We start from the raw sequence: 12,448 nt of genomic DNA, 5'->3' as shown, positions 1-12,448 counted from the left end.
AGGGTACTTTGATTATTGGTGGTTTATTAAAGTATTTTCTAATGGCGACTAGCAATACAGCTTAGTTGTCATGATACATGGTAGAGCAGAATTGACATACAAGTGCTGAGAGGTTCCATACAACTTATGTAAGCCCATGGAAATTCTCCATAATAACAGAATTCTTATTTTTTTATTTAGACAATGAAATTGTTTGCTTTTTAAAAGTTCAAATAGCCGAAGCAATTAATTTACAAGATAAGAACTTAATGGCTCAACTTCAAGAAACAATGCGTTGTGTGTGCCGTTTTGATAACAGGACTTGTAGGAAACTGCTGGCATCTATTGCTGAGGACTACAGGTAATGTACCCAACCTGTTCAGCTTGTAGACCTGATTTTCAGCTGGAAGTGTTTTCTTTTTGGTCTTTATTATGGAAATGAATCTAGGCTTACTAGAGAGTGCTTGGCTATATTTACCTGGATATAGATTTCCAAGCAACACATTTGGTTATTTAGTCCAGAAATGTAGTTATAAATGAGCAGCTCTTACTAATAGAGAAATGCAGTTTCCTTCAGTATTACACAAAAGCAGGTAAAGAGGTATGCCTATATTGTGAGGCCAGGATAACTTGGTTATCATTTTCCTTTTTTTAGGGATGATAAGAAAGACTGCTTTCCTGGACCAGAGAAGCAGGAGTAACCATAGAAATTGCTACTTGCTTCTGCTGCCAGTCCCTTGCTAAATGGTTGTGGAGAAAAATGTAACTGAGATGCTTGGGCACTGAAGAGGCTTCAAAATTTAATGAATGGTCACTCTAATGATTGTTACATCTAGACTATAAGCAAATAATTGATGGGGAATGTTTAATGACCTATACAACCTATATTTTGTTGTATTTTTAGTCTTCTGTAGTAGTTAATTTCCTGTTAAGTATGAGGTCCTACCAGTGTGGAGACCGTGTTCCAAAATAAAATAGACCAGGTATGCGAAGGGACTTAGTAACATTTAGTGAGTTAGGTAGCTAAGCGTTTAGCTCATAGATGATATTCTTCACAAACATGCAGAATGATTCCGTTCCTTGATCTGGCAGCATGATTAGTCCCCAAGATAGTTGTCTGTGGCTTGACGTGCCAATTTGCAAAACCAGAGTCTATGAAGTAATTTTGTTTTTTATATGAAAAATTAGGACTCTTAGTCTCCAAAGAAAGTGTTCACGGTATATATCTGATGTCCTGCAATGTATTTTTCCTCTTAGGAAAAGAGCCCCATATATTGCTTATCTCACTCGTTGTCGACAAGGACTACAGACCACACAGGCTCACCTGGAGAGGCTATTGCAAAGGGTTTTGCGGGACAAAGAGGTGGCCAATCGATACTTTACCACTGTCTGTGTGAGGCTACTGCTTGAGAGCAAAGAAAAGAAGATCAGGGAATTCATTCAAGGTAACTAAATACCTTTAGATCAATATCAACTGGATATTATTGGGAAAATTTGGAAATTTTATTTTGTGTTCCCAATTTTTTTAAGTACCTGCATGCCTTAGAACAGTTCCTTTTATGGATTTTTAATAATTAAACTTTGATGTCAAACCAATAAATTGCATTTTTCTCCTGAATTGAATATCTATAGTTTAAAAAATTGGGGAAATTGGTAAATTTTTGGATCCACACAATTTTTCTCATTTTTAAAAAAACAAAACATATCATTTTTATTACAAACTCCTTGCACTTAAGCTTTTACATATTTCTCACTTTCTCCTGATTTTAATGATGTGGCTGCATATTCTAAAGTAAACCACACCCAGCTACTTCACTTAAAGATCATGGTGTCTGCATAGCTAGTAATTAAAATGATTTCAATAATTTCCTTTTAAAAATTATTCAGATAATGTACATAAAAAATTATTTTTTGCATTGGAGACTTTCAGAAACTCACAGCAGCTGATGATAAAACTGCTCAGGTCGAAGATTTTCTGCAGTTTCTTTATGGCGCAATGGCCCAGGACGTCATATGGCAAAACGCGAGTGAAGAGCAGCTTCAGGATGCTCAGCTGGCCATTGAGCGAAGTGTGATGAATCGGATTTTCAAGCTAGCTTTCTACCCTAATCAGGATGGAGACATACTTCGTGACCAGTGAGTGCTTCTGCACTGAGTGTGTGTGTTGGACTGTGTAGGGATAGCTCAGCCTCATATTTTAGAGAATACATGTGACTTAGTATCTAATAGTGAAAAGAAATGCATCAGTTACCATTTCTCACCCATCAGGGTTACACAGTCAAAAAGAATAACACCACCCAGTTTTCAGGGATGTGGGCAATCGGGCTGGAAAAAGTATGAATTGGAAAGGATATTTTTTTGAGAAGCACTGCTGTTTTCTCTGCCTCAAATGTTCTTCCCTTCCTTCTATGATTAACTTTTATCCTTCATATCTTGATTTCAGATCATCACTTCCTTGGGGAAGTCTTTCCTGACTAGGTTAAATCCTGTTAGGGTTCTCTCAGGCCTGTGACTCTTTCTTCAGCACTCCAGCATCACTATTTGACATTTGTTTGAGTCATGGTTTCTCAACCCAGCTCTGCTGACATTTGGTGCCAGACAGTTCTTTGATGTGGGACTGTCCTGTGCATTGTAGGATGTTTAACAGCATCCTGGCCTCTACCCACTAGATGCCAGCAGCACCCCACCAATTGCGACAAACAAAAATGTCTCCAGACACTGCCAGATATCCCTTGGGGGGCAAAATTCTCCCTGTTCTTGATCACTGGTTTGTGCAATCATTTGATGAATGCTCTCTCCCCCACTGGGTGGTTCTGTCCAAGAGAGCAAGAAATGATGCTTTTATTCACCACTCTGTCCCAGCATCAAGCACAGTGCGTGGCTTCTAATATATGCTCATTATATATTTATTAGGAATAAATAGTTGTGTATTTGAATATCAAAAAATTCTGGAATTATATGGTGTTGTGAGTTATATCTCAGTGAAGCTGTTTGAAAAAACTGGAATTGTAACATTGGTTATTATTGAATAGTTAGACTATTGAGGATTTAGTATTTCTACGTTTCCTCATCTGTGTTTTCTTGAGCACTGCTTCACAACTCTGTTTCTGCCCCAAACATGTTGAAGTTGTCACCATGCTTCCTAGCAGCAACAGTGGCTTACTGTGCCAATGACTGTCAAGGGGTTCATGTAATAGGATCTCCGGGTGGGTTATTAATGGAATATATAAGATTTTTAAAATGGAAATGTTAAGATGTTGCATGTACATTGAGAGAAGTAACTTTCCTGTGAAATGGGTTAGGATTGTTCCACCCTGCCTCCCTCATTTGTTCATAGTCTCAGAGGTTTTTAGCCCACTCCATTTTCTGTACTTGATTCACCAAATGGAGCCCATTTTCTCTCCAGAGCATACCAGTTTTTGCCTTCATGCATGGGATAAAGAATGGGGACGTTCAAACTGTATTTCTTGCAAAGAGCAACTTTATTCCTACCTGCTCCTCCACGGCATTTCTACAGGCTTTCTAGAGTGTGGAGAGCTAGTTAACACAGTGTACGGGAAAGAAACCTAGAAGCCAGGAAGCTGGGTTGTCCCTGCTACTGATCTCTTGTGTTTGTTTCTGGTTTTGATCTCTCTCCTTCCTCTTACTTTTTTTTCTTTTTTATCACTACCTTTTCTTCTACTTTACTAAATAGTGCGTCCAAGCAGCTCCTAGGCTAAGGGCTCTTTTCCTTTCTTCCTTGGCATGCTGTCATGGTCCAGGATAGAAGGACTTGCCTACTCTCCCTGCATCCCCTTGGCTCACTCAGCATTTCTAAACAGATCCTAAACATGAGCCTTTTTTAATAAGAAAGGATACTTATAGCTAATAGATAGTCTGAACTGTAATTGTAATTTATATCTAGAAATGTCTAAAATGTTCTAAATGTTTTGAGAAAATCAATTATCACTATCTGTGTACCTTGTTTTCTGAAATGTATATTTACATATGTATTTTGGGGGGTTTTCAGGGTTCTTCATGAACATATCCAGAGATTGTCTAAAGTTGTGACTGCAAATCACAGAGCTCTTCAGATACCAGAGGTAATACAGGTTTTTGTAGCGTGGGTGATATAAACTAAACGCTGTACAGTATACTGTATACATGTTGCTACTTTTTCAAGGAACTGGAATATGATAAAATATAACACACCATTTGCACTAGATGTAATTTAGTCTAATTGTAAAGTTCCTGAAGGTGCTTGCAGGGGTTAAAATTCCCTGGCACTAAAAGGGTCCCCTCAGTAGGGCAGTAAAGAGCCCCTCCCCAGCCATGTGGCCCCAGCCCTGCGGTCCTGGGGCAGTACTCTCCTTTGATGCTTTTGTAGTCAAGTTTCTGCAGAAATGTCCCATTTGAAGAAGGGGCTGGTGGCACTCCAAAGAGTGTGAGAACTGCTGTTCCAAGAGAGATCATTGAATCTGAATGTGATCTCAAATTATCTTTTAACTATTGATATTAGCACTTTTACTTGTCATATATCTCTTATAAAATAAGAAAACAGGAAAATTTTAGGTATTTGAGCTTTCTGGTGGTTTTTAGTAAAATCCCCACTAATGAAATTTTAATTGGCATATAACTTTTAATTGATTTTTTTTGAATCTATTATTTCTAGAACTACAACAACAGGGTACATACTAATTTTTAAATTATTCTCTTTTAGTAGCTTGCTTATGCTTTTGGAATCAGCTACTAAATGTAGGAAAGTTCCATTCTAGCTATTTAAGAAAGATAATTGTTTGAAATTTTATGAATTCTAGGTTCTGTGTTACTGTATGTCCTTTCTCTATTGATGGATATCTGGGATGCTCTATTTTAAAATGCATAGCAAATTATTTCAAAGTTTAAAAATTAAGCTTTAATCCTGGGTGGAAGGGGAAGGAACTGCAATATGGTTTAACTGAAGAAAGGAAAAAGCAGCCACCTTACCCTCTGCTTCCTGATGTGGAGGTTGTAGTGGTTGCTGCCTGGGGTTGTCATTGGATTCAGGATCTCTATATTGTCTGTGCTGTCACTTAGGTTTATCTTCGGGAGGCACCGTGGCCATCTGCACAATCAGAAATCAGGACAATAAGTGCTTACAAAACCCCCCGGGACAAAGTGCAGTGCATCCTGAGAATGTGCTCTACGATTATGAACCTCCTGAGCCTGGCCAACGAGGACTCTGTCCCTGGAGCAGATGACTTTGTCCCTGTGTTGGTGTTTGTGTTGATAAAGGTGGGCCCCTTACTACTATCAGTTAAAGAGTTTATGTGGCATTCTGAGCAGGGTGGCACAGGACTTCACATGATGTTGGAGACCTTGGCTCTTTTCCACATATCAAGCTGTATATTACCCAGCAAGAAAGGATCGAATGCCAGGATTTGTTCTGTCCTGATGTTAGGGTTTTCAAAAGAAAGGATGGGAAGACTAGATTCCTAGATGAACATTTTCGGCTTTTAACACAGTGCTTGAAGTTCTTGGTTGGGGCTCGGTATATAATTATTGAATTGATGAATGAAGGGAGGTTTTTTTTTTTTTTTTATTGTGCTTTTACCATCTTCTTTTACATTAAATTCTTTGTAGTACTTGTCATATAGACCACCAAATTTACCAATCATCTCTCCTCTCTTTTAGCTTATTTTGTAATTGTAGTATATTATTTTTAAAAGTACTGACATTTCTTATCCTTCTTTGACTTTAAATTTTCATCATTTAAATGGTTTGTTCTGAACATTTTGAGGATGACCATGCAGTTTGGGTGCACACAGCCACTAACTGACTGCTGTGTGTTCCAGTCAGCTCAGCCCAGCGTTGATGTCTAAAGTACGTTTGACATATATCTAGAAATTCTTAGTGTTTGTGATATTTCTGCCATCTGAACTCTTGTCTCAGAGAAAAGACCATACAATCAGTCACCATAGCTCTACACCCTATGTAGAGCCAGTTTAAGCTAGTTTTAAGGAAAGGGCTTTATCTTGTCCTCCTAATAATTTAACAACCTGGGTTCTTTCTCTCCACATGAAGAAGGTGATGTGTTATCTCTTGCAATATTATTGCATATTATCTTTTTTAGTTTTTTCTTTCTCAGCTTATTCTACCCAAATTTATTAATCAGATGTAACTCAATTGGCCTACAGCATTTATGTCCTTATCTAACATTCTGGAATCCTGGTATGTTGAGTGAGAGCGCTGAGATTAATTCAGCCTCCTCAGGGACCAGTGAGGTCAAGTGACGTGCAAGGATAGAAAGCTCTAGATAGTCAGGTAAGGTTAGAACCTGGGTTGCCTTTTTAATATACTGTTGCTACTCATAGTAGCTAGGGTTTACAGATTACTTCTGAAAAATAATTTTGGGATTATTTTCAAAAGGACTGGTATCTCTTTTCACAGAAAAACATTTGAAGAATATTTAAATGATAGAGCTGTATGTCTGAGTAATTGACTCTTATTTTTCATTTTTCTAGGCAAATCCACCCTGTTTGCTGTCCACTGTTCAATATATCAGCAGCTTTTATGCCGGTTGTCTGACTGGGGAGGAGTCCTATTGGTGGATGCAGTTCACAGCAGCAGTAGAATTCATTAAAACCATCGATGACCGAAAGTGAGCAAGGCCACGGCCCACCAAGTCAGCAGACTGCTGGGCAAACAGATCTCTTAGAAGATGTAGCAGCTGTTTCAAAGGCTGAAGATGGTTTTTGTATAATATTGTACAGCATTCAGACATTTTAAAACAGATCTTTACTAAACAAATTAGTGAGCTAACAAGCAGGTTCTCTTTTCTTTGGGCTCTTTTCCTTTCTGAATTGCATATTTTATTTTCTCATCAACAAGTGGAGAATAGTACTGCAAAAAGGGACCACATTTTTTTTTTAGGTATTTTAAAATATTAAAAAACAGAACAAAATCTCTTAGAAAATTCCTAGACCTCCATTCATGGATACCCATTATTTTATTTTATTTTTAAAAAGAATAGTACATCTCTTTTATGATGCTGTCTTTATCTTATATGCATCTAATGGAAGAAAAATACCAGTTGCACTGAGGATTATAATAGTGGTGTATTAGTGGCATTATCTATAAATACACTCATCTAAATTGAAAAGCTAAGAAGGAAATGTAAATATAATATATATTTATATTTGATGTAATATGGGCATCTTCAGATTCTAATAAACAAGGAAAATGCTGATAGTAGGTTGTGACATACCCTCTTGTGAAATGGTTTCCTTGACAAAATTTAAGCTAAGCTTAAAAGCAGAAAACAAAAAATACATACACAGAAATATTTATTAAAGTGGTAATACAGTTTATTGAACTTTCTAGGTGTGGAGTTTGATATGCAGGGCTGCCTTTGATCAGTAGAAAATTCAGTGAGTAAGTCCTTAGACATCTCACCACGGAAGTTTTTGAGCCTGCATGTAGGAGATAGACTCTTTAATTACCATACATTGTATAAAAAGGAACAGTAGATAAATACTTTATTGTGGTACTTCTCATCTGAAATACTAAATATACTGTAGAAACCCCCAACAGAGCTCCTTACAAACCTTTAATTGTAATATATTTTATGATTATTCACATTGAATGCACAGACCAGGAATTCAGTGAATGTCATTTTTTAAAAAACTAATTTGTATTGTCTGCTCTAGTGATACAAGTTTTACTAGTGATAAACTATTTTAATCAACCATATTATTCTTATGGAAAAAATATATTTTGTCAGGTTTCTGTGCCTTTATTTCCCTCTTCTGAAAAAAAGGATATGTTTCAGTAGTTTGATTTGCATTGTACATCATTAATTAATGAGGAATGGGTTTTGGTGCCTGAGAAATTGGCCATGGAGGCACACCAAAGCTTCAAGCACAAATCTTGTAGATAGGCCATCACTGACTGGTTTCACTTTGTATGTTTCCTAAATATGTTTGGCTGTTTTTTTTAACACAGTCTCATACTTTGAGTCCCTCGTTGTTAGTGGCATTTCCAGACATTTTTGAAGGGAGCTATGACAAATAACCTCGAGCAGATGAACACAGAGTCTGCCTGCTCCCTCTCCCTGAGAGCCATGTGTCTCCTAAGGCCTAAAGGAGCCGGATTTTCTTTATGCCTCCACCTCTTCTCATTCATTTATTTTAAAATACCAAAATAACAAATTGCATAGGAGTGTGGGATGTGGTTTCTACCTTTTAGGGAGAGATCAAACTAAAACTAGTACTATGAAATGTCCTTTTGAATGTTAGGTCAAGAAATCCATGTGCCAGAGTCATGTGCTTCATGCTGTCACTGTCAAGCTTGCCTAGGTGTTCGAAGTCAAATCTCATCACACATACATCACAAGACAAACTGTGTGACATGATTTCTGAGACCTAGATGGGAGTCCATTTACTTCAGTATTTGATTCAATAAATGTTAACTGAAGACTTTGAATAGCTGAAATTCATTGTTATGGGATTTAACTCAAATCAATGAGAGATTTTTTCTTCCCCACAATGGTTGCTAATCTATTCCATGCTACTACTATGGAAATAAATATGAAGATGTGGACATTGCTCCAGGGCTCTTTTCTGTGGAAGAGAAGGTGGTGGATTTGGGGTGTAGAGCTACGCTGGAGGCAGGAAACAGGGCTCTGTGGTGCCTGAGCCAGTGGTGAGGGGAGAACCCCAGAGATTCGGTATCGGTGACGTCTCTGAGACGGAGGTGGGCGCTGGCAGAGAAGCGCAGCCCAGCAGCTCCAGGGGCACCTGAGCTTCCCTCTGAAAACACTGTCAGAAGCAGGGACTACTCCAGCATTACCACCATTGGTTTAATTTCATGGCGGGATTTCTCACAGTGTTGATTTCTGAATTTATGATTTAGTCGCTATCTCTGTGGCAGTGGTGGTATGTGAGATAGGGGTTAATTTGAGTTCGTTCTCTCAGGAAAGAGAAATAGTTGTTCTTCAAATGTTTCTTATTACATACACTACCTTCCTGTACTTGTTTTACGTGAAGGATTAGTGCAAGAGTACAAAATCACCCCGGGAAGCATTTGGTAGCCACCGATTATTGTACAGAATTTACAGTGTTAATGGATGTTAAATGGGGGAGATAGTGGCTCCATTCACTGGAATCTTGTGGAATTAACCTCTCTAAGGAAAAGAAAAATCAGTTTGTGTTTTGTAGTAATATTCTGCTTCTGGAAGTAATAGAAATACAGATTGAAGATTGTCTTTCCTTGTAAAATCATTTTTTAAAAAACCTGGTAAACATTTTGTTCTCTTTCTTGTGTTTAGGTAAAATCTCAGCCACAGTAATTGCTTTCTTCTGCATTTTCTTTATAAAAACCTGTTTATGAAAGCCTTTTTGTACAGATAATAAATTGCCATAGTAAGAGAATTAGGCTTTCTGAGAGATTGAAAACAGATGTGATGCATGTGGGGTTTTTTTTTTCTTCCTGTTCTGTCCTGCAAGCCTTTATTTAAAGTGGACTTTACAAATACAGGTTCCTGAGGTGCATAAGCAAGAGAACAAAAACCCAGCCCAGACAGCAGGGAGGCAGCGTTCTTGCCCAAAGACTCTGCAGCCGACTGTGCGTGCTGAAGGAGGCCGCCTTTTTCCTGTTGCTTGTCATGGGAATTCCAGTTTGGGCCAAGTAAAAGTGTTTTAAATATGAGAACTTAAAAAATTTCTTTCTCTGATGTGATTGGGTGTAAAGAGGAGAAGTAGGAACACACTTGCTCAAAATTATTAGTGGGCTGCGAGGACGTGATAGAAACGCTGTGGAGTTAGCCTCCTTGATTGGTCTGTCCTCAACTTTCTCTCTTCCTGCCTCTCCATTCCTGCTTTATTTCTTCAAGAAAAAGTCTATGTTTTCCCTCTTTTTTGTTCTTTTAAGTCTGTTGAGTTTATTCTTTATGTAATTGCTATAATTTTGGTGGGGGGGAGGATCAAAAAAATCTTAAAGCGCAAAGAATTTTAAGTAAGTGGATTAATAGTGATGAAATGTTTGAAATATTTTAAATGCCAAAATGCTTGAGAACTTTGCCAGATTAATAATTACTTAAAATATTTTAGAATGTAGGTTACTTAAGACGTGTAGGATGACCTGGAATAGCTTTACTACTCTTGAGAACACCTGGAGAAATGAAGACACAGTTTGCTTTAGAGTTAAGGTTGTCATTGAGCTGCAGAGTCACCACGGAGCTGCTGTGTCCCGTGGGCCTGTGCTCAGCAGAGGTTAAATTCAAGAGAGAGGAAGTCCCCTCGACTTGGGTAATGGCAGACAGTGTGGGCAGGGGCCACATGCCTTAAGAATTTATCTCTGCCGAGTTAACATTCTGTCTTGTCTACCGTATTCTTCTTGTGCTTCGCCTGTATTAAAGAGCTCTGTACTGCCTCTCCTCTTGAAACTGATAAAACCTTTATATAAGCCTCAATTGATGAGCTTGCACAATCTTGTATGTGTAAAGGAAACTCATCCTGTCTCCTAATGTGATTACTAATGTGTGATATTCTGTAAAACTGATTAAAAAGGGAGAGCAGTTTAATTCACTGGGTTTTATGTTTCCGTCACGTATTTTGTGTTCAGAAGCATTTCTAAAAACTAATTTGACTTCTTGAATGTTACTGATGTTCTCCATGAATCCACTCGTCTTTTTCATCTGAATGTCTAAGCATATTTGTTAAGTGAGGTACAGGAAGGAACTAGAACGATCCAGCAGTCACTAATGAGATGGCGAACATCTACTGTTTTGACACAGTTCCTCTCTGACCCCTGTATTTAATAGCGATTCAATCAGCCTCAGTTCTGAAAGCAGAAGTGTTGCCATCTAATCACAAGATTCACGGAAGCCTTTGTTAAGAAGTCACTGTTGGACATGCAGCACTAGCTTGCAGAGGCAAGCTCACTCTTTAGGCTTCCCTCACTCAGGAACAAGTGCTTGCCCTATATTGATTGCACTTCATTTAGAAGGAAACGTTTAAAACTTACTTAGGGTTCAGTATTCATTCACTCTGTTCATTATTAAGATGAGTGTTATGACTTGCCTAGAACTGAAAATAGACTTCAACTTGGAATTACTTATGTCTCTTGGACTCCTGTTATGTTGGTACCCACTGAACCTTCTCTCCAAGTAAGTGGCTCTGTAGCTTTTCCTCAAAGGAGGCTGAGCTGATGACAGTGCTTAGGTAGGCCTGCCTATAGTACTGCTGTAAATAGATGGCGGTCCTGTACCATGAACCAGATCCAGAGCTCCCCTTGGCTCTAAATGTGTCCTCTTCCTAAAGACTAAAGTATTCAGTGAAGAGCTTTTGCTTCTGTCATTTCATGCCAGAAGAATCCTTTCCATCTGCTTAGTGTAGCAAAATGTAGTTCATAGACTTTTTAAAAAAATGACCACAGAACAAGAGTAGCTGGAAAATTTCTGGTTGTGGGGATCCAGAAAACATCTCCAATGTTTTTTGCTAAAACAGAAATAGCTCTCAGTTCTAAGTTATTGGACCTGTTGTAGACAACATGAAAACTATGGTAATCTTATTTCTGTTAACTAGGAATTCAGCCATATTGCTGGCCAAAAGCATGAATTTTTATGTTCCTGTGAAGAATATCCAATGTGATTTTTAAAAAATAGGACATTTTCACTTCAGCTTTCCTTAGCCCTCCTAATTTGTAGTTTTGACAAAAGTTTTGTAACCAGGGCTGTGGATAGACATACATAGCTGCTGACATTTCTTATCACTAATCCCTGTTTAATTCAGTCTAGGGATCTGATCTGACCCGCACTGACCAAATTAATTATAATCTTTCGGGGTGGGGCCAAGGAATTGGTCCATTTTTAAGTGCTCTGGGGAGTTCTACTATAAACCATTGTTTCCCAAACCCAAACCTACATGCTGAGAATCACCTGGTGTTCTTGTTGCTATATCAGAGTCCACAGGGGATGGAACGAGTAAGTCCTTACTCGTGGCGCTTACTCTCAGGGAAGTTTGAGAAGCACCAGGAGTGCCAGCATTTCATCAGGCGTGAGCCCACCTACCTGCATTGTCCACTGGATATGTTCATAAAACTGCAGATGCGTGACCCCACCCTGTACCCACTGAATCAATTTCTTGATAGGATCCCAGGAATCTGCATTCCTAGCTAGCTCCACATCTGGCTCTTACTCGCTAAAATTTGCTATCCACTTGACTCCACATCCCACAAAGGTAATTGGTGTGAATGGGAGAGGGCCCTTTCAAAGTATGAGAACTCTTGCCTGACAGCCAGTCCAATTTGTCCTTTAAGGGTAGCTCTTTTTATATGCTTAAATCCAAGTGGGGTTTTTTTGGTTTGTTTTTTTGTTTTGTTTTTGGCAGCTGGCGGGCACAGGGATCCAAATCTTGGGGTTATAAGGCTGTGCTCTAACCAACTGAGCTAACTGGCCAGCCCCCAAGTGTTTACTCATAATCTGCCTGGTTATGTAATGCTGTCTGTTTCC

General features: G+C 38.5%; 1 protein-coding gene across 4 annotated transcripts in view; it reads left to right on the top strand.

Moving 5' to 3' along the window:
- The window catches only part of GAPVD1 (GTPase activating protein and VPS9 domains 1), a 72,418-nt gene extending 65,656 nt beyond the window's left edge, over positions 1–6,762 (top strand). For all 4 annotated transcript variants that reach the window (XM_063081599.1, XM_063081600.1, XM_063081601.1 and 1 more), the window contains 6 exons: positions 181–340; positions 1,237–1,424; positions 1,902–2,115; positions 3,989–4,061; positions 5,035–5,232; positions 6,462–6,762. In XM_063081599.1, the coding sequence (XP_062937669.1) occupies positions 181–340; positions 1,237–1,424; positions 1,902–2,115; positions 3,989–4,061; positions 5,035–5,232; positions 6,462–6,602 (974 nt within the window). In that variant the 3' untranslated portion in view covers positions 6,603–6,762. The remainder of the gene's footprint in view (positions 1–180; positions 341–1,236; positions 1,425–1,901; positions 2,116–3,988; positions 4,062–5,034; positions 5,233–6,461) is intronic.
- Positions 6,763–12,448: the final 5,686 nt, after the last annotated feature.

This window comes from Cynocephalus volans, chromosome 17, assembly GCF_027409185.1.
Source record: "Cynocephalus volans isolate mCynVol1 chromosome 17, mCynVol1.pri, whole genome shotgun sequence".
Lineage (NCBI taxonomy): Eukaryota > Metazoa > Chordata > Mammalia > Dermoptera > Cynocephalidae > Cynocephalus > Cynocephalus volans.
Note: the sequence above shows the minus strand (reverse complement) of the source record. Positions and strands in the feature narration are given on the sequence as shown.